Below are 25,741 nucleotides of genomic sequence, written 5' to 3' on the forward strand. Positions count from 1 at the left end.
ACTATTGACTTGGAATAAATATCTCACCTGTACATATTGTTCACTCCATTCACAAATTCATCCCACCTAGCGAGCTCACTCGTAAGTTGTTTCTCTCCATCGTCGGTCGTGTCTTCGATCATCTTAACCTGAGTCATGAGAGCGTTCAAACATTCCTGCAAGTTTTTCCTATCTTCCCCTGGATAACTGGTCTCCACTAATTTCCAAATATCATTGAGCTCTTGAATATTCTCTTCCACATTTTCCACTTCGTCCTTCAGTTCAACGTAAGTTTTATCATCGTGAGAGGGACCGGTAGGACACTCTTTGCTCAAGAAAATTCTGTATTCGATGGTCTCCAACCAAGTGGAAATCGTATCTACGATGACAACCAGAGTTTCTTCGACGGCGATCGCGTCTTTTTCTTGAGCAGCGTCCCTCAAGTGAGATAGTTCCTTCCTCACGTCTGCAGCTCGTTCCTCAGCTAGTTTCTCATTTGCCACTTTATCCAGATGAGCTATATGAAGAATGTTTCCTAGATGACTCGGTTGTTTAGCGTTTCGAAGGCTCTGCATTCGATCAGCGATCGCTTTGGTCGTTTGACTGCTCTGCGTGATCTGATGTTGAGGTTCATATTCTGTCGTTTCAGCTAACAAGAAAGCTTTCGAACTCGCGCCCTTCTGTGGTATCGCGTGATGAGACAATTCCCACGAAGGTTGATCCCTTCCTGGTTTTTTCGAAGATTCACTGATGATATCCGCATAAGTTTTGATTCGTGGCCGGTCATCTTCCTGTAAAATTTCTATTGATTCTACAGGAGAAAATGGTTCTTCGGTCGTGTCCATTGGTTCAGGCGAAGGCATGTGTGGAACAATCGACGCCTGTTGACCTTCTGCTTCGTCTTTGACTAACGTCCACACATCTGGCGCGTCTTTAATTGCTATCGGTTCGATCATTGTCAATGATGCGCTTTGTATAATTTCTTCGTCTACCTTTTCGTCCGGGACAATTTTAGTATCATCGTCGTCAAAGCCTCTTTCGATGAAACCAGGTTCGCCAGAGGCAGACTTTTCTTTACCCACGTTTTTCTTGGTAACATCGGAATAAGACAATCTTAGAGACACATCTCGCGATTCTACAGGTTGTCCAAATATGGATTCCAGATCCTTTTCAGTCGTTGCGGGCGTTTCGTTGGTCTTGTGTCTCCTCTTCCGTTTCTGTCTCCTTCCAACGCTGTCGTCTATCTTTCCTGTAGAGCTTAAATCCTCTGTAATAGTCGTATCTTGCGAACTATCAGTGAATTTACTCGCTGTATCGGTAGTAGTGTCGCTAGTTGGGAATTCTATGGTTGCCTGCAAACGGATTTTAATTTCAGCATCCGTAGTTTCGGTGTCTTCCTTCGAACGTGCTACCGATTCCTCAATTTCTGATTTCTCTATCTTCTCAGAGAGATTCTGTTCGTCCTTGAATTCCTCTTGAACAGTTTCTTTCATAACAGGTTCTGGTTCTGTTACTTCCTCGATCTTCGTATCCAGGTATTCTTTATATTCTTGTACTTGTACATCAGGTGCTACTGGAATTTCTGTAAGTTTTAGAGGCATCTTTACCTCTGCATCTACCACGTCTATCGTGGCCTCTATCACATTGCCTTCTTCATCTTTAATCACTTCCTTTTCTTCTCGAGGTACTAGTAATACATCGTTTGTTTGCTGTGAAGCCGTCACCAACAACGGTTTCTCTTCTTCGACGCTCGTTTGCGCGCCATCTTCGCGAGTTTCGGGAATGATTTGTACACTTTCCTCAACTTGTGCCAACAATTCGCACGTCTTTATTTGTACTGAGGTGTCCAATGTCTTTATCTTCTCCGGTGTGACAGTCTGAGACTGTTCATCCATCGATTCTTTCTTCTCTTCTAAACTGGTCTGAGAAGACAGTTCGCAAACCTCGACTTTTTCAGGGGAAAATGTAACTGGACTGGTCTGTATCATGATTTCTTGAGTTGGCTCGGCCAACATCGTCTGTGATTCGGTTTCTTGAGTGTCTGCCTGCCGCGGACTCTCTTCTGGGGTCGTTTGCGTTTCCATTATCTCGACAGAAGGATGTTCTATCAAATCCGCTTGGATATTGAAGTCCAGCGTAACTATTTCTGGACTGGTTGGCTTGCTAGTTTGCGCTTCTGTTTCTATGGTCTTAGGTGCTTCAGGAGTCACAGTTTGAGTAGCTATTCCAGCTAAAATTTTCTCTTCAATTGGTGGCGGAGTGGTCTGCTGTTCGACAGCGACAACCATTTTCTCTGCTGTTTGTGTCTCCATCTCCATTGATGGCGCAGTTGGCGACGTTTGTGCCTCGATAGAAACTACATCCGTTGCTACCGTTTGAACCTGAATTTCTACAGTTTCGATTGGAACGGTGGCTTCTGTAGTATCTTCGATCGGACTAGTTTGAACAGCATACTCTTCCATTCTCCTCTCAGGAGATTCTATCGTTTGAGTGCTCGTTTCTTCTATCTGAGGTGGCTCTTCGGTAACAGCCTGAGCGCCAAAATCTGAAGCGGGTAACGGAGACGTTTGCATTTCAGAGTGTTGAGTAGTCGATTTTTCAGGTTCTTTTTCTGGTGTAGTTTGCATGCCAAAGTCCAAAACAGACAACGGAGACGTTTGCATCTCTGCGTGAATTTCCGCAATTTTCGGTGTTTCAATCGTTTCCGAATCTTCGAGCGAAATTGAAGAAGTTTGCGCTTCTTCGTGAACTTTTACGATTTCTGGTGTCTTGGTCTCCTCTAATAAATGCGGCGAGGTTTGAATATAAATTTCTGATATCTCTTTTTGCTTTGGCGACGTAGCAACAGAAACGTTGGACGCTTGTGGAACAGTCTGTGTGTCTGCCTCGTTCGATGTGACGGCTGGAGCTTTGTCTTTACCTACGTCAACGTCTGCACGCTTCTTTTTCTTCTTTTTCTTCTTCGTGGCTTTCGCATATTCGCTCTCCATCGGCGCCAGATCATCCGTGAATTCTTCATCGTCAGAGCTAGTCTCTGGGAATTCCGTTTGCTCTTCGTCCTTGAAATTTCGTATTCTCTGCTTCCTCTTCTTCTTCTTTTTCATCCTCATCACACTCTCGTCATCCGGCGTTGTCGCCGATATCATCGTTCTGTCCGCCTCATAACCGTCTTCTCCTTCCGATGTTTCGTCTTTCGGCAACGTCTCTAGCTCCCTGGATTCCAACATCTTCGTGATATCAGGCTGTGGCGCTTCGCTGATATGTTTCGAAGAATCAGATAACGCGACGTCGATCTCTATAGACTCTGCAATATTGGATACCAAAGAAGCGCTTGATTTCGTCTCCATGGACGACATAGGTGACTTAACCTCTTCTTCGATCTTCTCAACCAACGGTACAAATTTCTCTTCTTCAGGTTCTATCGCAGGTTCAGTCTGGTACTCGTCTTCTTTTTCCGACGTAATCACATTGTCAGAAGTTCCTTCCTTTTCCGAACAGGTAACAGACATGTCAGTTTCCTCTTTCTCCGATGTAATAGTAAACTTATCCGAGGTAATCATTGTTCTTTCTGAGAGACCGACATACTTGTCCAAGCTGACGATCGTAGGCTCAGCAACCGGTGGAGAAGTTTGTACGATCTTGTCGTGAATAATTAATTTGCTCTCCTTGTCTGCAGGTAAACTGATGTTGACGTCTTCTTTCACTATACGATGAGGAGCTGCTTCCGGTTCAGCCTGACTCTTCACCTCCACCGTAGGCTGCATCTCTTCACCGTCCTTCTTCACAGCCAGAGATATCTCCACTTTATGGAAGATCGGTTTGTATTCCGGTTTCAGTGCTTCGTCCATGTAGTCGTCGACCGAGTAATCGATCTCCGGAATGAACGAGTTCTTCACTATCTGCTGTTTCACGTGTATAGGTAAAATTTCCGGTTCGTCGTGCCTCTCGCACTCCGTCGATGGAATCGTCGAAACTGCCCCTTCGATCTGTGTAGGTTGCACTTCTGAAACGTCAACTATCTTTTGTATTTCCGTTGATGCAAATTCTACCGACGATTCTGGTGCTCCTGTTGTCGCCGTTTCGATCGATGGCTTTTCCTCTAGTACATCTACGGTGCCTATAGTGTCATCGTGCTTTTCTACATCTACCGTGCGACCTTCTAGCTCGATACCGGGTGTTTCTCTGCTTACTGGTGCATCGACAGACTTACAGGTCGCCTTAGTGATGTCGTCCGATACGATCGACTCGATCGAAGACTTCGCTAACTCTTGCTGTACCTGTGTCTCGTGTATCTTGATCTCTCCGATTGGACTCTGCAATGCAGCAGATACTTCAGCATCGATGAACGCCTGGCTGGCTAACGGAAGCAACTTTTTGTCTTTTACCTCGACCAGGAAGTGCTCCTGCTCGTACTTGTCCACTAGTTCAGGTTTCTTTTCAACGAATTCCAATTTTGAGCTCTTATCATCAAGGTGAATTTGCGATAAAGATTCTTCAGGAGTTCGTGGAGATTGTTCCTTTCGAATATCCGCTATCGAAGGTTCCATTTGACTCTCCAAAGTCTTCTCTGTTGGAATAGCTACGTTTACAACTTTTTCTTCCTTCTTCTCGATCACTGGAACATCTTTTTTGATATCAATTAATGGCTTTTCTTCCAATGGTTCTGGTTCTATATATACCGTGCTGGGGTGCATGTCTTTGGCGAATGCTCCAAAGAACGGTCCTTGCATGGGTGTGTCATCGGTTACGATCTTTTCTACCTTCAAATCTTTCTCTTCTTTGTCAGTGACTTCTTCAACCAAAACGCGTTCTGGTGTCTTCTCTTCACCTGTAGCTCCATCGCTTCGAAACTGTCTCTGTTCCTCTTGTTTAATAACGTTGATGCTAATATGCGGAATATTCTTCTCATCGATCTCCACTTCTTCGGGCTCTTCTATGATCTCCTCGGTAGTGGTCTCTTTACCGTCCACAATCGTAACTTTCCTAATAATCCTCCTAGTCTTTCGAATCACTCTTCTAGTAACTTGCTGTACCACAGCGTGCACGCTCGACGTTTGCGCCCGATATTCTCCACTTTCCATCAGCAGTCCCTCCTCGAAAGGTTGTGGACTGATGTCCTGAACGTGACCTTGGGTCACCATGTGCGTATACTGCGGCGCCAATTCGTATTCCTCCACCTTTACATCTTTGTAAGGAGTGCCAGTAGTTACTTTTCCGCCATGGATTTGTTTCGTCGTGGTTTCTATCGTACCATCTGGCTTCGTAGTAGTCACCGTGACCTGTTGATCCTTCATGGTGGCCTCTGAGAAAGCTTGCACCACGGATGGCGCGTCTCCAATCGCCGTGGACGTGGATGACAAGTGTTGTTGAGTGGTTTGTCTACTAGTCATCGTGGTTCGTCTCAATTTTCTTACTATTATCCTCTTCGAACCATCTTCGTCTACTACCACTTCGGTGGTCACGTCATCTGGTTCGACCAGGACAGTTTCGAATGATTGTGGAGCAGCGTGAACGATATTTAACTCACTGGTGGTATTGTCAGCGTTCGTGGGATCTTGATATTTCATATCAACGACGATGTCCTCTGCTGTCGCTTCAGCATGTTCCTGATCGGTTTCCTGAGCGGAAGAGGAAGGTACGTTCTTCGTGGCTATCTCGATCACATCGTGATCACCTTCCGTGGTTTTTAGAATCTTTATCGTTTCTTGGGTTTGAATGTTTTCGATGTTTGGGTGTGCTATGTCCATGGTTTGCGTGGTCAAAGAGTGGCATTCTGTTGAAACTGGCATTTTATTTGTTGACGTTTGTTTGGTCAGTTGTTGTGGTTTCTCGACGATGTTCGCTAACAGACTTTGTCCTGTTTGCAGAGAAACATCGGCTAAAGACGGCATACTAGTTTCGAGGGACGAATGAATGGAGGGTGCCTGATCGAGGGTGGCATCATCTCGGTCTGACGTTTCGTCCGCTTGCGCCTCTTCATCGCAAACCTCCTGGAAAATTTAAGAAACGATTCTGGTTCAAGATACCTGTCTGATCATCCTGGATGCTGGTTCTTCGACTGCTGCAATGTTTTTCTAAATAATCTTTCATCGTAAATTTTATCTACTTTTTCTCGTATAATGATAGAACTGTCTTTCAACCCTTAACTATATTATAAACATTATTCCGCTAGATATTTGAAAAATGTTTAATTATGTAGTGTAACGTACAATTTCACATTTAAATGTTTTATTAGGAGCCACAGTAAAAAATTAACATATTTCTAGTTGTATTATCTAGCAGTATTATATTTTTAATCGCACTCTAGCAATTAAGTGTTAAATATACGTTGATCATTGTATGTATGTAGTTTATTTTTATGGATGATGTGACTGAAGCTCTAACAATAAAGCTATTAAATTTTGCTACTTTGCTACTCCGTATCTTGACATTTAGATTTCAAGTTTCAACCAGATATAATGGCAGATTTTATTACGTCGCATTGTCCAAAAAGCCTATTGCACAACAGGACTGAAAGCAATGGCGTAAGTAACAGTGGATTCCACTGGGTCGTGGTAGCAAAATTTAACGCGTCTGTGTTAATGATGGCACTACGTTAATCACTGGCTTTTTACGCGGAAGACCACATTGATTATCCGATGATTGGGTCTTCGATTATTTCGATTTCAGTATTGCTGCACCTGCATAATGTCGGTGAAAACGAAGACGAAAGAATTATTTAGAAAACATGATCATCGAGGAGTAAGAACGAGAATATCTGCAGACAAGAACACTCCGCGTAACACTGTCGTATTTTTAGCTCACGTCCGACTTTATTTTAATGCGTTTATTTTAGGCGCGCCAAGTGGTCTACGTATATGTGATATAAAGAAAAAAGGAACCGGAAATTTATCTATCAAAAGCGGATCGAAACTTACAAAAAAAAAAAAGAAAATAAAATAAAAGATAAGAAAATAAAATAGCGATGCTGAATAGCGAAACAATTAAAATTTCCACGAGACGCTATTTTGAATATTTTTCTAATAGCAATATTGCGAACGAAAGAGGTTATTTTACATATACACAAATACATAAGTGTCTATATGTACATAGAACTCGTAGAATTTCTTGGTGATATCCAGGGATAAATAAAAAAGGGGGGAGATGGGAATTAATGAGAATACTTTAATTACAGCATGAAAAAAATTACAGAGTAACTGTATTAACATTCCATAAACAAATGCTGCACCTATACAATTACATTCATTACCTTAAGCTAAAAGAAACATAAAAAGTGCTAGTTTCATATATAAATAAATACACCGTGAAGTTGTGAGAAGAATGAACGATGACAGTGCGATGAGCGTAAGATGACGGTGTGATGGCGGGCTGATAATCATAGTCATTTTTCATAAATTATAAAAAACTCTATATATTTTTAGTGGTTCAAGTTGTTATGTCGATTAACACGCCTATGATATTTAACTCGCCATATTCGTTGCGTATGATGAGAAGCTCAGATGAGAAATAAACGCAATGACATAAAGATAAATAAAAGTAGATGAAACGACAAGTGTACTAGAACCTTATCCTGTCATAATTTACCCATTAATAAATATCGTGCAAAATGATACGTGATACGACAAACATGAATTACTACGTTAAGAAGCAGAAAGGAAACAAAAAGAATGTTACATGCTTCGCTATATCTATCACCCTATTACCATTATGTATTTACTAAAGTATAAGATACAGGCAGTATTATATGTATATGTATACCATTTCTCAATATATAATACATACTCTGTACACATCCTTATTATTCTTGTAGTAGATCTCTTGCATCGACAAGAGACCGAATAATTCCTTTTATTTTACTCCCAATCCCAAAATAGACTAGAACTTGACTAGAAATCGATTAGAAATTTGACCAAAGTTTACCTGTCTTTAAATTTTAAATTAATCGATGGTGCTACATTTATATGTCCGTATAAATATAATAAATAAAAATAAGTCGTACGTATAAATATATATATAATAAATATTTGCTAAATATTCCTCTTCGTTCTTTAATTTCTCATTTCATATTTCTCGATTCTCTGCTTCAATAATCGTGTTGCATGAAATATGTTAAATTGAAAAGTCAATCATGACGTTACGTCTATTCGTATAAATGTAAACAAGTATTACGTAATATGTAGTGAATATTCGTTAAATAATTCTATTCAACTCTAGTTTCGTTTCTCTTTTCGTTTGAAGTTTCTTTCATACTCCTAGAACTCTCTGTTTCTGTATCATCGTGTATTTCACGAGACTGTTGCGCGAAGACCAGCGAAGTTTGCGAAAGCTCCCGTGCATTGGAAAACGTTGGATACCTGCTGCCTTTGCTGCAGTCGCGACATCACTTCCAACAGCGCATTCTTCAGGACCTTTGCCAGCGTGCTGATTTCTGGCAACGATTCAAGCTCCGACACCCGCTGCGCGTGACTGCTCAGCTCGTCCTGTAAAGCCTGTCCCGGCACAGAGACACACAGACAGACGTTTTATATGCGTGATTCCGCATATCGTGGTTTCGTTTAAAAATAAATCGTGCACGCCGCCATTCTAAAACGGGGGATTACGAGATCGTCGACCAGGTCCGTGTGTTGTAAAAATCGCGATCAACTATCGTGTCCGATATTTGCCAATTTTTCTTAGCAATAGGAATAAGAATGCAGAATCGTGATATGAAAATTCTGAGTTTATGAGATGCAAGCGATTTCGATTTGCATGATTTTTGGAAAAGAACAGAGGATCGAGAAATATTAGAACAATATTTGCGTTCAGTGAGAATCAATAGAATTGTTGTAAACGCTCGCAAACACGTGCCGAATATTCTTCGATTCTCTGTGTACAATTCGAAGTGTCATCGTACCATCAGCCACGAAAGCTGAAAATAAATTTTATTTCATATAAACGCACCTTGTTCGTGGTAGGCGGTTGTTGCTGCTTTATACCGGCCACGATATTCTTCAGCCAGCTATCCGTTTCATCCAAGAATTTCTTGTATTCGTGGATATCGTGGCCGCGTTGTTCTTGTTGGCCACGCGCTCTTTCCAAAGTAGCGCGTCCTTGTTCCGCTTGCGATAAAAGGGTGACGATGCGAGACTGAACTTCTTCTAGACTCGACAGAAGCTTTTGTGCTTCCAAATCGGCTGGAATTTTACGCAATTCTTCTTCTAAATGACCCACTTCCTGATCGTATCCTTGGAGCTCCGTTAGTAGATTCTGAAAATCATTTCGATAGTTCAAGTCACAGAATAAGCGAAATATCCGAATATACATCTGTGAAAATTTGAAATAAATATATGATAAAATAATTTTCGAAAAAGGAAGATATCGAAAAATATTATAAGATTGCTTTTTGTGCGTAATCTCACCGTGATTGCAGACAGCATAGAGTCTATGCTATCTCGTGGCAAGTAAGTTCCCTTTAGGTTCGAAAGACTCAACTGTAAAACCATTAGGCGCTCCTGTATGATATCCTGTAACATAGGGATGTATTAATGAACGTGAAGATTGATTGTGGCGAAGAAAATATGCCGTGCACGTCCGATACCAGTCTGTTAATCGATGGATTAGAGGAACTCGTCGAATTTGTAGCAAATCGTAACACGGGGGCACAGACAGAAAACACATAAATGTATCAAAAAATGCTGCAATTTCTTTAATTTTAATGATTAAACAAATTTAGAAGATATAGCTATATTCATGCAGATTTGACAAAAGAATCAAGAAATTGTTATAACGCTATAGGGCGCTCTAATAATCGGGTTTATTATAGTATTGTGTAACATCGATCTTTTACATTGGACAAACTCTAAGAAGTACTCTCTTAGGACCATAAGAGGGAAAGCTCGCTAAGATAAAAAGGTTTAGAGAAATACACCATGTTACGTAATATTTTAAGAGGGATTTCTGTTGATCAAATACGTCGACGTGACGTGTCGTGTGACTACAAACTGCTTCCTTGAACAAGAATAAAGTTAATCGGTATTATAAAGAATTATTTTCTGTCAATGTTCTTTTCTTCCAAGTCGAATTTATCGCGAGATAAATTTTGAAAAGTGAACCGCAACGCAACCAGAAAATCAAGTAACGTTACTCTCGTGCATCAATAAAAATCAAAAAACTATAGCATGCAAATGAAGGAAGGAAACAAAGATCTATACGGTGACAGAGAGAAGCAACAGCAATGTAGCAGCATTAACAGTGGTAATTAACTATTAACAGCGGCTATCAAAGTGAAAACGTACAGAGTCAGCGAGTAGAAAGAAGTATAATATACGTTCGATGTATACACACGTCGAGAGACAAGTGGAAAAAATGAAAATAGAGAGAGAGAGAAAGAAAAAAAAAGACGTTAAAAAATTGGAAAAAAGAAGAATAAAACCAACAACGAACGAAGACATAAGAAAACAGTAAAAAACACTTTACCAAGCACACACGCGCGCACACACTCATACGCGACCTCGCGTGTCCTACATATAATACATATAGCCACACGCGAGTTCGCATAACACAACAGTAACAAGAACAACAAGAAACATAATGAACTCGTTCAAGCTCGATTGGGTGATGATCGAGCACAGCTTGTATTGTGATCGCACCTTGATCCCTCGTATCCTCTTTTCAGCCTCATCTTCAGTTACCCCCATCTCTCTCTCCGTCTCCACGATTGGAGTGCGCCGCTGCATCGATCCTTTTTCTCTACCTAAATGTTTCTTGGGATCTGGATCATGGTCAGGGATACTTGGTGTTGGGGATAACTCACGTGGATCGGAATAAGTGGACTCTGATAGTTGATCCGGGCTCACGGTCTTGTAATCGAGCTTTAGGGGTTGTTCGCCAGAAGCGGATACTTCGACAGTGGACAGTGACGACAATTTTACATCTTCAGAGTTTTCTGACGTTGTAGGAACGTCACGCTCCAACGACAGTTCGTCGAATTTGGAAATAGACTGGTCGTCCTTGAGATGGACAGAGGATAACTCAGAAATTAGATTATCGGAGGGATATATTAGGTCTGACATTGGATTCTCGATCTTTTCCTGAACCAGTTCGGTGGATTGGTCCGTTCTCTGCTCGTTCTCGCTCGACAAGTAAGTACTGTAATCGCTCCAGCTACCTATACCACCTGGGAGATCGGCGATCAGACGTTCGGTATGCGGTCCACCCATGAAATAAGAATTCAAGGGGCCACCATTACCGCCGCGTTCGTTCAAATTACCACCGCCCTGATCCCCGTCGAAATCATCTTTATCGTTAGAATCGCGGTTGATATCGTCGGAAAGACTTTCCATCGGATAGTTAGCCAAATTTTCGAACAGGTAGCGTTCAGCCTCGTGATAGGGGTGTTTGTCCGGCCAAAAACCGCTATCAAGAGAAAGGAACTTGGATCTACTGAGTTCTGACAGGGTTTTTAAGATTAGGGGAGTTTGTACGGGTTTTTTCTTCTCCGGACTTAGAACTAGAATTTCGTCGGCTATGTAGAATTGTACTTTTGGTTTCACCGGCTCGACCACTATATCTACCGTTTCTATTTCTGGTTCACTGGATATACATTTCTCGAATTCTTCTTCGGTTTCTAGTTGAGACTGCATCGATTCCATAGTTATGGGAGACTCAATTTTATGTAATAATTTTTCTGTTGATATATCTCGTTGTGGAAGTTGATCGGTTTCTTGCATTATACTTTCGAGTTCTTTTACGATTCCCGATTGTGCCCTTTCGATTTCTTCTGTCTTCTTTTCTGTTATTTCCTTCTCAGTTTTGTCATCTTCTTCTGTTAGTTTACCATTCACTATTATTTCAGCAGGTTTAATGGTTTCTTCCGGTTTTGCCTCGGGTGGAACGACTTTATCCGTTTTAACTTCAGAAACTTTGTCTGGTATTTCCTCTTTGGAAATTACTGGTTCCTCTTCAGATATCTTTTTCTCGACATTTTTAGTCGTCTCTTCCTGTCTCTTATCTTTAATTTTCTTCGTTTTAGATTTTTCTTCTTTCGTAGGTTTCTTTTCTAGAGGCTGAGCTTCTGGAATTTCTGCGGTTTTCTGTAGACGATCGACTTCTTCCTGGTCTTTGGCAGATATTTCTGTCTTTTCTTGTATAATTGTTTCTTTCAAAACAACTTGTTCCTGCAAGACATCCTTCGCTTCTTCCTCGTCTTTCTTAACCTCCTCGATCCTTGTTTCATCAATCTCCAACTTATTCAATTGTGCACCTGATTCTATTTTCTCTTCAGGTATCGTCGCGTCTTTCTCTCGATCGACTGTTTCTTTTGGACTTTCCGGAGTTGATGGAACAGTAGAACCTGCGCTTAATATTTCGATTTCTTTCTCATCCTTTGGCGATTGAACTTCTTCATCCGTAGACTTCGTTGCTGCTTCTTGTTCTTCACGTCTACCTTTCTTCGCCTGTTTGTTCTTACGTTTCGATTTTTCTTTCGAAGCTGATGTTGGTTCTTCTTTCTGTTTTATGTCTTTTTCGGCTTCGTCCGTCACTGGTTCGGGCGTTTCAGTTTTATCCGGTTTAAATGTTTCAGCTTTATCTGTCTCTGGTTTAGGCACTTCAGATTTATCTATCTCTGGTTTGGGCGTTTCAGATTTATCTGTAACTAGTTTAGGTGTCTCGATTTTGTTTTCAGCAAAGTTTTCTATTTCTCCTGAAACTTTTTCCTTTTCTTCAGTTGGTTTCAAAAGTTCTGCTTCTTCTCTACTTGGTTTTGTCTTTTCCTTGACTATCGGTTTAAGCATAGTTTCTGGAACAAGCTTTATTTCATCAGGAATCACCCCAGGGATGATTGCGCTCAATTTCTTAATTTCTTGTAGTTTTTCATTAAGTTCTTTTTCTTGATTGGTTTCATCAGGTGAAATAGTTACTTCTTCTGGCTTTACTTCGTCTGGCTTTGCTTCTTCTGGCTTTACTTCTTCCAGTGTTACTGTTTCTTCTTTCTTTTCTGGAACAAACGTCTCAGGTGTTTCCTTTTCTAATTTTTCTTCGCTGGATGCTCGTCTAGTTGATTTTTCTTTCTTCTTTTGCTTTCGTTTCTCCTTCTTCGAAAGTTTCAACTTTTTGTCTGCATGAGCTTCATCTTTTACCTCTGCTGTTTCTGTTTTAGTGTCTACAATCAGTTCTGCAACAGGTGTTTGCGGAGACTTAATTGGTTCTTCTTTATGTTTCTCCTCAGTTGCTTCCTTTGCAGATACTTCTTTTTTCTCTTCAGGAACATCTGGTTTAGAATCAATTTCTTTCTTTTGACTTGCTTCACTTTCTTTTACATCTTCCTTTACTTTTTCTACCGACATTTCTTTGATCTCAAGTTCAGATACTTTCTTCTCATCAACCGATGTTTCGATGATTCGTTCTGGCGCCGTTTCTACTTTCTTTTCTTCAGATTTTTCTTTATGCTTCTCTGTGTCGGTTGATTTTTCAGGATTTGTAATTTTTATTTCTTCTTCAACTTCTTTAATTTCTCGAACCTCTGTCTCTTTTGCCGGTATTTCTTCTTTAATTTTAGATTCAGGTACCTTCTTTTCTTCAATCGATGTTTCGCTAATTCCTGATACTGTCTCTACTTTCTTTTCTTTAGATTTTCCTTTACGTTTTCTTGGAGACGTTGATTTTTCAGATTTAATTTCTTCCACAATCTCAGGTTTACTTTCAGCTTCAGATTTTGTAATTGCTGATACTTCTTGAATTTCTTTAACTTCTTTAGTTTCTGGTTCTTTCACAATTTCATCTTCAGATTTCAGTTGTATTTCTGTTACCTGAACAACACCCGACTGTTTCATTTGTTCTTTATGTTCTAGTTCTTCTTTGGGCTGTTCCTTATCAGATTTTCCTCTCTTTGATTTCTTACTCTTCTTTGAAGCAGCAATAGATTGTTCCTTTGTTTCTGCTTTTCTGCATTTATCTGCTGATTTCGAATTCTGTTTATCCATTTCGATTATTTTATCTACTTCTGGAGTTTCAGGCTTCACAACCTCTATTTCTTTCACTTCCTCATCAAGCTTTTCTTCAACTTTCTCTCCTGCCTTTTCTTTGCTTTCTTGGCTCAAATTAACTTCTTTCGTCTTCGATTTGCCCTCGTGTTGCTTAGTATCTTTCTTTTCTGGCTGTTTCTGTATCTTCTCCTCGACTAATGGCTCTATTATTTCTTTCTCTATCTTCTTCACATCCTTTTCCTCGATCTTACTCGTCTTTTCTTTATCTTTTTCCTTCTGAAGGCTTTCTCTATCCTTTTCCTGTTCATCTTTTGTCACCTGATTGCGATCTCCACTGCTCGATTTTGCTTCACCTCTCTTTTTCTTCGATTTTCCCTCCTTTCCTTTATTTCCATCTTTTTTCTTTTGTTCCTCCACTTTTTGCGCGCCCAACTGCTTCTGTTCTTCTGCCAAAATTTCTTCAGGAACTATAGGCTTATCACTCGACTGTTTCGAGCTTGCTTCGTCTCGTCTGATGCTTCTGGAACGCGATCTCGATCGTCTAGATCGCAGTTCTTTTCGATTTACGAATTCCATAAAACCTTGTTCGTCGATTTTAACCACTTCTTCAATTGATATCGGCTCTGGAGCTTCTTCCACGTGGATTTGTATTTGGGGATTTGAATTTTGTTCGGCAGTTTGTTGTTTTTTCATCATAATCTTTTCGCTAGTGGGCGATGAGAGAGGTTCCTGCGGTTCCGCGTGTTTACTAACAATAGTAGCCCACGAATCCTTCATTTTCTGCGGCGTTTCGACTACTATCGCGCTTGGAATTGGCGACATAGAACTAGTTTCTTCCGCCATTGCTTCTTTTTCAATTTCTTCCACCCACGAAGTTGACTCTATTTTGAAAACGTCTTGTTCAGTAATTAATTCGTTGAACTTCTTATCTGTTGTTATTTCCTCAGGTTTGGATGTTTCTTTTTCAGCCTCTGGAGTTCCTGTGATTATTAATGATTTTTCAGATGTAATTCTTTCGTCTTCGATTAGTTTATGTAAGCTTTGATCAGGCATAAGAGGAATCGGTTTGAGTAACACAACGTCTTCTTGATTCGATTGTGGAGAAGTTCCCTTGCTAGAAGCTGCTACTTGAGCGTACGATTTGTTAGAATCTTTCATATTTAATTCTAATTCTTCAACTTTCTCAGGAACGACGGACTTCATATTTTCCTTCTCAGTTTCAATATCGACGGAAGACACTTTTGCTTCGGTAACAATCTTTTCTTGTTTCGTATCTTTCTTCTTTTGATGTTTCTTATGCTGCGTTTGTGGGCTTTGTGGTTCTTCAGGCACAGTTTCTACTATCTGTGCTACCTTGCCTAATTCTGCTGTTCCACTTATCGATTCTTGAGCAGTTACTGTCATAGATTGTACATTTTCTGCAGGAAGATCGCTAGTTCCTTTCATACCAACGACAGATGCCCATGATTTGGCGCATACCGGTTGAATTTCTTCCTTAGATATTTCTTTTACTTCTGATCGAGATTCTTCTTTCTTAGTTTCTTCCAAAGGAGCTTCAGCCGGTGTTTCTTGAGGAACTACTGCTGGGATTTCATTTGCTTTTTTCGACTTTCCATCACGTTTCTTCTTCGAATCTGGCGAAGAAATTTCCTGTTCTTCTTGTTTCTTTGCATCTTTTTCTGGGGTAGACGTAGATTTAATATCAGACTTTTCTTTAGGCTGTTTCTGCTTTCCTGACTTTGTCCTTCCTTCTTCTTTCCTAGGCTTATCCGAGGGTTTAGTTTTCCTTTCTATCACTGGAGATTCAGATGCATTCGAATCTTCTATCTCTGGTACTTTGCCATTCATTGATTTCTCAGTTGCTGTTGATTCAGTCACGACACTAATAGATTCTTGCGACAAGGCTTTTTCCTCTGTGCTTAACTTTTCTTCTCTCGTTATCTCTTTAACATCTTTCTTTTTAGGTTCTTTAGAAACTTTCTTCTTTCCAGAAACAGGCTTTTCAACCTTCTCACTTTCCTTCTCAATTTTCTCTTCAATTAGGATCTGAGGTTCTGGAACAATTTCTTTCTTTTCATCCTGTTTCTCATGTTCCTTCTTATCTTTTTCTAATTTCGTTTCTTCTTTCACTTTCTCCACTTCAGAAGATTCGATTGCAGGTTTTACTACTTCTTCAATTTTTGGTTCTAATGTGATTAATGGTTCTTCTTCTGTAATATTCTTTTCTATCTTTTCTTCTTCTTTTCGATCGATAATTTGAACTGCCGAAGGTTCGTCTATTTTTGTGACAAGTTGTTCAGTTGTCTGTGCCAACTCTGTCCCCTGTACAATCGCAATATCTTTCTTCTCAACTTCTTCAGACTGTTTGAATGCCAATGAAGCTTCTTTAGTTTCTTCATGGATAATCATAGTAAGTTGTTCCACAGCCTTGGTTAATTCTGTAATATCGTTCTTTTCAACTACTTCAGGTTCTTTTACCGGTGATGTTATTTCCTTCTTTTCTTCTTTCTTAGACTTTGACTTCTCATCTTTCGGCTGCTTCTCTTTCTTCGATTTCTCTTTCGGCTTCTTATCAGATACTTGTTGCTCCTTCTTCCGTATCTCAGGTTCTTTTTCTTCCTCTTTATCTTCTACTTTTCCCTCGGCTGTACTCTGCTCCTTCTCTTTTTTCATCATATCAAGCTCTTTATTCACATTCTCGATAAGAGCTGCCGTTTGGTCCAAAATCATGTCCGTAGATTTAATCTCCGTGGTTATTTCTGCGATAGTTTTCTCTTTGTCAATGTCTTTTTCTGAAATGTTTTGAGCATCTAATATCTCGGAATGTTTTTTATCTTCTTGAATCTGCATTGTTTCCTTCACAATTTCAACGCTTGTAAGATTAGATTCCTCCAAAGGAGTTGCCATAACTTCTTTCTCTTTAGTCTGCTTAGATTTCACCCAATCGGATTCTAATTTGTAAAATGTGCTAATAGGATATTTCAGAGTTTCTTTGATAAGCGAAAGCTTTCTGCTTTCAGCTTCAGATTGCTCCGTGTCTTCTGACTTCTCTTCTTCTTCTTTAGGCTCCTTCATAATCGATTCTTGAGCAATTCTTTCGATACTCTCCAATCTTGGAGGTGCAGAAGCAGGCACATTTTCTTCTATTACCTCTACTACTTTGAAACACCGATGGAAATTGATCTCTGCCTCGATGTAAGGACGATAATTGAACCAGTAAGGTTTGACCAAGTCTGTAAAGTAACATGGGTAAATTTCTTTTGTGATAGGTTTAGACTCTTTAACCTTAGTAGGAACTTCTACTTGTTTTATAGACTCAGCAACCTGCGTCTTAATCTGACTTGCTTCATCCTCAATTTTTTGCTTTTCAGGTTTAGAATCTTCACCTTTGACAGGAACTTCTACTTGCTTTATAGACTCTGTAACCTGCGTCTTAATCTGGCTTGGTTTGTCTTCAACCTTTTTCTTTTCAGTTTTAGGATCTTCACCTTTGACAGAAACTTCTACTTGTTTTTTGGGCTCTGCAACTTGTGCTTTAATCTGGCTTGGTTTGTCTTCAACCTTTTGTTTTTCAGGTTTAGAATCTTCACTTTTGACAGGAGCTTCTGCTTGTTTTTTAGACTCTACAACTTGTGTTTTAATCTGAGTTGTTTCATCTTCAACCTTTTGCTTTTCAGGTTTAGAATCTTCACCTTTGACAGAAACTTCTACTTGTTTTTTAGACTCTACAACTTGTGTTTTAATCTGAGTTGTTTCATCTTCAACCTTTTGCTTTTCAGGTTTAGAATCTTCACCTTTGACAGAAACTTCTGCTTGTTTTTTAGGCTCTGCAACTTGTGCTTTAATCTGGCTTGATTTATCTTCAACCTTTTGTTTTTCAGGTCTGGAATCTTCACCTTTGACAGGAACTCCTACTTGCTTTATAGACTCTGTAACCTGCGTCTTAATCTGGCTTGGTTTGTCTTCAACCTTTTGTTTTTCAGGTTTAGAATCTTCGCCTTTAACAGGAACTTCTGCTCGTTTTTTAGAGTCTGCAACTTGTGTTTTAATCTTGCTTGGTTTATCTTCAACCTTTTTCTTTTCAGTTTTACAATCTTCACCTTTGACAGAAACTTCTGCTTGTTTTTTAGAGTCTGCAACTTGTGCTTTAATCTGGCTTGGTTTATCTTCAACCTTTTGTTTTTTAGGTTTAGAATCTTCACCTTTAACAGAAATTTCCACTTGTTCTTTAGACTCTACAACTTGTGTTTTAATCTGAGTTGTTTCATCTTCAACCTTTTGCTTTTCAGGTTTAGAATCTTCACCTTTAACAGGAGCTTCTGCTTGTTTTTTAGACCCTACAACTTGTGTTTTAATCTGAGTTGTTTCATCTTCAACCTTTTGCTTTTCAGGTTTAGAATCTTCACCTTTGACGGAAACTTCTACTTGTTTTTTAGAGTCTGCAACTTGTGTTTTAATCTGAGTTGTTTCATCTTCAACCTTTTGCTTTTCAGGTTTAGAATCTTCACCTTTGACAGAAACTTCTACTTGTTTTTTAGGCTCTGCAACTTGTGCTTTAATCTGGCTTGGTTTATCTTCAACCTTTTTCTCTTCGGTTTTAGGATCTTCACCTTTGACAGAAACTTCTATCTGTTTTTTGGACTCTGCAACCTGTGTTTCAATCTGACTTGGTTTATCTTCAACCTTTTGCTTTTCAGGTTTAGAATCTTCATCCTTAACAGTAACTTCTACTTGTTTTTTAGACTTTGTAACTTTTGTTTTAATCTGACCTGATTTATCTTCAACCTTTGGCTTTTCAGGTTTAGAATCTTCATCCTTAATAGAGACTTCTTGTTTTTCAGAGTCTACGATCTTCTCTTCAAGTAGAGCTGCTTTTTCTTTAACTTCTTCCGTTCTAGGTTTAGAATCATCAACTTTACGTTCCTCGACGTCTCCTACCTTCTTTTCAACCGTACTTATTTTATCATCAATATTTTCCCTTTCAGACTTAGGAACGTCAACAGGAACAGTTACAATTTCGGGAATATATTTTGTCTCAGGTGTCATATGTCTTACATGAGTAGGAAGAATACTTACTTCACGAGTGTCTAATTCCAATTCTAACGACATGATACCCGTTCCTTTTCCCTGTCCCTGTTCAATATCAGAAGAAGACTCTTCCGGTCCCGTACCCATCTTTCCTTTCTCTTGCACAATTTCACCTTCACTCTCTACCACTAACTCACCTGAATCTTTCGATTCTACACTTGCAGCTTCTCCGACAATCTTAACTTCCTCCTTAACCCTCATCCTATCCTTCTTACCCTCAACTTCGTGCTTAGATTTATCCTGCATAACTTTCGCGTCCTGTTCTTTCTCGAAATTATCCAACTCCCTCTCGTCTCTCGCGCTTCCTACAGATTTCGGAGTTCCAGAACGACCTCTCCTCCTATCCTGAACGCTACCGAACAGAATCGGCTGATCGTCTTTAACAAGATCGTCAAGATATACCGTGTAATCGGAAATTGATTTGTCAACGTCTGCTAACGTATCTAATGCTTTCCAGGGGATACCAACAGCTGAATCATCCGATACCCTAGCATATTCGGTGGTTGTTAGGCTACTCTCTACTGTTTCAGGACGCAGGGTGATTAATTCAGTGGGTTTGGAGCCTACGACCTTGGATGAGGGAATACTTTCTAAGTTCTCTACGATTTTTTCGATCGATGGCTTTGCTTCGACAGGTTCAGGCACGCTGCTGGTCACCGTGGTAACCGTTTTCTCTAATGAAGATGATTCTGTGGTTGGTGAAACAGTGGCTGAAACGTTTGCAGTTTTCTCGTTCTTTGAAAGAAGAGAATCTTCTTCTGTACTTGGATTTTCAATCGGTTCTTGCGAGCGAGATTCTGAATCGTCAGACTTTGTCAGTGAAATTTTCTCGATTTCAATTGGTTTTTTAACGTGGCCTTGCTTTTTATTCTGAGACTCTATCAGTGGAGTTACGAGTTTTAATGATGGTGTTTCCATTGATTTTTCAGATTCTTCGATTGGTTTCGTGTCTGTGCTAGGTTTTTCAATGACTATCGTTTGTTCTAGTTGTGGAGGTTCGACCACGATTTTGTCTTTACTCTCCTGTTTCTTCTTCTTTCTCTTGTCAGACTTCGGTGTGCTTGGTTGACTGGACTTGGGTTCTTCTTTCGGCTCGATCGCGGAAATGGGCGTGGTATTTTCGGTGACAGCTTTTTCCTTTGATTTCCCTTTCTTGGACTTTGATGGTGTTCCTGGAACTTCTTGGATTTCCGGTCTATCGGTTTTCGGTACTTCAGGCAGAAGAATTCCTTCTTTCTTTTTCACGTCGCTAGTTTCAAGTTTCTCAGGTTCTTCCGGTTTCTTTACAGTTTCTTCCGCCTTTTTGTCTACAAATATTTCGACGCATTCTGTAGATTTTTCTCCAGTAATACTCTTCTCGATATTAGGTTGTGCTTCAATCTTCTCTGTTACAATATTTTCTTCCTTCTGATTTTCCGCTTGGATCGCAGTAATTTTTTCTTCAACTCCGGTAATTCTCGTTTCTTCTATAGATATCAGTTTGCCATCGTTATCGATTTTACCATTCTTTTCTTCTAATTTAGCCTCGTCTACTGCTTCTTTTCCTTTAGGTTTCTCCTTTTCTTCCACAGGCAACGCAGACTTTGAATCTTCTTCTTTCTTTGCTTTTGTCGGTGACTTAGACTTCTTTCGTCTTTTCTTATCAGATTGTCCTTTACTTGGCGTGACAGGTTCAGTTTTTAATTCCTTTTTCGATTGTTCCGTGACAATTTCTTCCTCTTTAATTGATTTCTCTTCGATAACTTGCTTATCGATGATCTTCTTTTCTTCTTTTTCAGCCATCTTTATCGCTTCAGGCGCAGGCTTCTGACTAACATCGGGTTCTTTCTTCGATTTCTTTCCCTTCGATTTCGTCTGTTTTTCCAATTCAACTACCTTTTTCGGTTCCTCCTTTTGTACAGAATCTGGCTTCGATTCTTTCTTCAAATTCTTAGTCTCAACCATTTGTTCTTCACCAGATTTATTCTGTTTCTTCTCTCGTTTATTCGTTGATTTTTCGTCTGCATTTTCCTGCACCACTGTTTCTGGTTTCGACTCATCACCTTTGTTAATCTCCATCGTAGATTCCATTACGCGAACCAACGCGCTAATTACCATTTTCTGTTCTTCTTTAATATCTGTTTTCGGTTCTACTTCCGATACCGTATCCTCCTTCTTCTGTTCTTTTGTATCATCCTCCTTCCCTTTCTCTTTCTCAGCCACTTTCTTATCTTTATCGTCTTTTGGAGTTTTTACGTTAACTTCTGCTTCAACTTCTTCCTTTTCATCCAATTTCACATCTTTTGTTACTCCTGATTTCTCTTCGGATTTCTTTTGTTTCGACTGTTCTACTTTCTTGTCTTCTTTCTGTTGGCTCTGTTTTTTCGGTGTCTGGACTTTAGAAGTCTCCTGTTCGTTGCCTTGTTTCTGTTTCTTATTCTTTTTCGATTTCTCCTGTTCTTTCATTGGCTCTTTCTCTTTAGGCTCGCTTTGCACTTTGTTCCTAGGTTCAACTTTAGTTTCAGGCGTTTTATCTGATTTTACAGGCTTCGTAGCCTTTGTGTCTTCTTTCTTTATCTGCTCCAAATTTTGAACACTTTCAACTGAATCTGGTTTTACGTGCTTCTGTTTCGGAATCTCTACTTTATCCTCATCAGTTGTCTTCTTAATTTGCTCCGACCCCGCGTCAACCTTCGTGGGTTTGGTATCTTTATTAGATTTGTCCTTCGCTGTACCAGCTTGTTCCTTACCCTTTTGCTTCTTTTTACACGGTTTCTCTTCCTTCGCGTCCACTTTCTTCGTTTCACTCGAATCCATCTTCACTTCAGATCTCTTCTCAGGTTCGTTCTTTCGACTTTCAACCTTCGTTGCTTTCTCTTCAGAAGCTTTAACGTCATCCTTCGCGATCCTTTTCCCAGAATCTTTCTCCTCTTTGTTCTCTTTCGCATCGTCTTTCGATTTAACCTGTTCCTTCGCGTTAGACTGACTTACTCCAGTCTCCGATTCATCTTTAATCTTCTCCATCTTCGATTTACCCTGTTTCTTCTTTTCATTAGATTTCACGTTCTTCTTTTCACTTTCTTCTTTGGATTTTTCCACCGTAGCTTGAACCGTATCTTTCTTAGCCTGTTCCCTCGACTTATCCCTCTTTTTATGCTTATCCATATCCTCGATCTCCTTCAGGGCCTTCTCTATCTCGTCGTCCACCTTCTCCGGCTTCTTCTTCTTCGCCTTTCGTTTCTTCTCCTGAGACCTGCTCCTCTGTTGAACATCAACCTCCTTCTCCTCCTGAACGTCCTTTTCATCCTGCTTGTGATCTTCCATTTTTTTCGTTTCTTCAGCATCTATTCTCTTTTCTGGTTTAACATCGTCCACTTGTTCCTTTCTAATCTCAACCTTGACACTCTTCGGAGTTACCTTCGGAGAAGCCGTCAAATCTTCCACGGTAATTTCATCTTTGAATTCGAATACTTGTTTCTGTTGTTCCGTACTGGTCCTGACTTTCTCTTTCTGAGGTTTCTGAAATACTTCTGAAGCCTTTGGTTGCTCTGGTCCTCTGCGAGCTCTCTTCTCAGGAATCTTCGTCTTTGGCGACTCCTGATGAGTCTTTCTCGTCTCCCTTCTCCTCGATATATCCCACGTATTTGCTGACTTGCCTACGGTCGATTCTCGAGTCTGTCTAGCTTCCTGAGGAGGACTCGACTCGTGCACAGAGGATGTCGCCGAGTTCACTGGCGAGCGTGAACGCTCTTTCGCCTGTTTTGAGATCAAAGTCACCGTTGTCGATGATTGACTACTTGTAGTCGATGTCGGTTTAGAACTGAGACCCTGCGATAAAATTTGGGCGTACGAGAATGTCTTGCTCTCGCTTGAGGTAGTACTTTTCGTCTTAATAGGTGTACTTTCTGCAACTGGCGTAGAAACTTGTTGTACAGGTTGCTCGATAGGCTGCTGCATAGACTGTTCTGGTTCTACTGGTTTTTCTGGTTCAGAAACTTCTTCCGCTTGAACAGCAGGTTGCACAGCAGCTTGAATATTTGACTGAACGACAGGCTCAATATCCACAGGTTGTTGAGCTCTTGAAGGTAAACACTTCTCTTCAACGTTCTGCACAACTACAGGAGTAGTCTTTGGAGGGATCTTGAATTTGGTTTGATGCGGATGCCTTTGTGGATGCTTCTGCAACTGATTTTGCTGATAAATCTCTGGTTCAGGGATGTAGCTAGGCTGTGTCACGTACGGCTCCGATGGGAAGGCCATCTGACTTTCGGTGTAATGAGGAAGAGCCATTTGCTGAGGCGGTGCAGCTGGCATGTAGACATAGGAACTTACTGGATAGGCGATCTGAGACCCGATGAAACCAACCAATTCAGGAATAGCCGGATGAATATAGTTGTAGACCTCTGGAACTTGTTGCGTTGCAACTGGCGGTCTTGCAACATTTTCGTAACTTTTCTCATTCAATAAAACGTACTCGTCCATGCTTTCGTCCGTCCAACTGGTTTGAGTTTCGCTCGGTTCCTCAGAAGTTTTCACAGGAGACTCGACTTCAGGTACAACTTCGTGCACGACCTCGGCAGGCTGCTGTTGGTAGCTCTCCACTGCTACGTCTTCGCTTGGTTGTTCCATAAAAGCATTTTCAGCCGTTGCCCCTTCCTTTACTTCCGCTTTGGCCACCTCGAATTCCATCTTCTCCGTCTGAACAGTTTCTACGGAAGATTCCTCGACCACAGTCTCTGCGACTTCTCTACCAACTACGTGAGCATCTTTGCCAGTCTCCACCGAAGGGCTGCGAGAATTCTGTCTGTTTCCACGAAGAATATCCGCGTAGGAAGTTGATCCAGGCATCCAAATGGGACTGGCGGACCTTCCTCTTCTCTCCACCTTAGGGGCCAGTGTATTCTTAAGTACAAACGGTTCCTTCCTCTGTTCCACTACCGATCTAGAAGCGTCTGATCCAGAAATTTCATTGTCAGCCTCCGCGGACGAATTTCTTTCAGGAGATTCCCTAATAGGTCCTCGAACGTCCTTTCGCACAGAACCAGATCTTCTAGACTGATTTCTCAATCTAGAGTCCACCGAATCTACTTTAGAGACGCGTCTTCTAACCTCGGTTCTTACTTCAGGCTCCTTCTGCTCGTTCTGCTCTTCAGGTCTTGACTGTTCTTCTTTCATCTTCGTCTCCGCTATTGCAGCATTTGCTGCAGTATTGTCGCCAGTTGGTTCGATAGCAGGTTGCTTCTGGGCTTCTATTGTTCTTGACAGTTGCACGGTAGGTTTGAGCACTTGAATCGAAAGGGGCACCGAAGAAACCTCGTCTCGGGGATTTCTAAAGGGGCTAGAACCCCTGGAGCTCGGACTTGTCCGACCTGCGGCGATGTCCGCGTACGAGATCTGATTGACGATCCTTGTCTCGTTGCTCTGTACATAGTACGGGTCCACGGCGTATATTTGATCCAGCACTATCTTCACGCGTTGCTTCCAATCGTCCATCCTTTGCTGCAGGCTCTGCTTTATCCGCCACGGAGGAACAGCCAAGGCACAACAATGGAATACACATACGTCAATTTTTCTGGGACATTTTTCTATTTTTTTTTTTTTTTTGTGTTGTTTTGCATTTTTTTGTTTGTTTGATTTTTGTGGCAGGGGTGAACCAGATAAGATGTTAAGTCGGTATGGAAATAATGGGAGATCGGGGTGGTTCTCTGTTAAATAATGTGGTCAGGGGCGCGATTAAGGGGTTGTTGGAAGATTAGAATTCCCTTTTGTCGGAGAGTTTTAGTATTATATGCGTGTATGCTAGATTAACGTTATGATCAGCGGTGGTGTAGCTCGCGAAGAAATACAAGATTGCTTGGCGATAAAGAGGGCTCTTTATTCTCTCTTTTAAAACAGTATACTGGTAATTGGTTTTGTTACTTTTTTTTTTTTCTTTTATATGAACGCAACTCTGCTCTCTATGCCTGAACGAATAACACGTTTTAGGAAAAGTTTGCTCGATATAATGTAATATAGACAATATACGTATACATACATACATTCATATATATAATATAAAGTTCGCTAAAAAAGATCCTGAGGTATTAAAAATCGATCGGTTTCCATTCCGTGGACGAGGACGAACGTCGACGTTTTTACACGATAGATCGAAGACTTCAGGATTCTTTGAAGCTCGAAGAATTCGAATCTCTTCGATTCTGTCGCCAATTTGGTGTCGACGTACCCTTCGCTCCGGATATAGTGCGCGGAATTGAACCGGGTGAGAAAAGAACGCGAGGAACGACACTAATGGCTGTCAAAATCGTGATCACGTAGAATCGCGAGAACGTTGGACGATCTCAATCGACTCTAAACGACCAAACTGGTCATGGATCTAACGGTTCTGGATCGGGCTTGCCACGTTGCACGAGGATCTTCGATCTCTCGGTACGCGCCTGGATTTTGCTCTGCAACGACTTGATCTTCTCCCGACAGATCTATACGAACGAGCAGAGCAAACGAAGAAACAACAACACGCCGAGCGATCGAGCGAGATGGACGATAAATCGTGAACAAAATTTCGATCGAAAGAGAAGAGAGACAGAGATCCGAGAAACCAAAGAAAGGTGAGAACAAAGGAGAGTAATTGAGACGATTAATAATCGTGTAGACGCCGCAGAACCCCAGAAGACGACGATGGCGAAGCAGAAACGATGGTCAGAAACGAAACGAAGAAGGCGGGACGTGGGACG

General features: G+C 40.7%; 1 protein-coding gene across 7 annotated transcripts in view; it reads right to left on the reverse strand.

Annotated features, from left to right (window-relative positions):
• Msp300 (Muscle-specific protein 300 kDa) overlaps positions 1 to 25,741 on the reverse strand; it is a 112,093-nt gene that overhangs the window by 22,659 nt on the left and 63,693 nt on the right. For 3 of the 7 annotated variants that reach the window (XM_076620187.1, XM_076620185.1, XM_076620189.1), the window contains 5 exons: positions 10,608 to 24,521; positions 9,378 to 9,482; positions 8,920 to 9,225; positions 8,334 to 8,468; positions 28 to 5,969 (listed from right to left, as the gene is read on the reverse strand). In XM_076620187.1, coding sequence (XP_076476302.1) covers positions 28 to 5,969; positions 8,334 to 8,468; positions 8,920 to 9,225; positions 9,378 to 9,482; positions 10,608 to 24,521 — 20,402 coding nt within the window. Of the gene's footprint in view, positions 1 to 27; positions 5,970 to 8,333; positions 8,469 to 8,919; positions 9,226 to 9,377; positions 9,483 to 10,607; positions 24,522 to 24,864; positions 25,487 to 25,741 lie in introns of those variants that run through there. The other 4 variants (XM_033330259.2, XM_033330251.2, XM_076620186.1 and 1 more) reach the window with 3 other exon arrangements.

The sequence above is a fragment of the Bombus vancouverensis genome, chromosome 7, assembly GCF_051014615.1.
Source record: "Bombus vancouverensis nearcticus chromosome 7, iyBomVanc1_principal, whole genome shotgun sequence".
Taxonomy (NCBI): domain Eukaryota; kingdom Metazoa; phylum Arthropoda; class Insecta; order Hymenoptera; family Apidae; genus Bombus; species Bombus vancouverensis.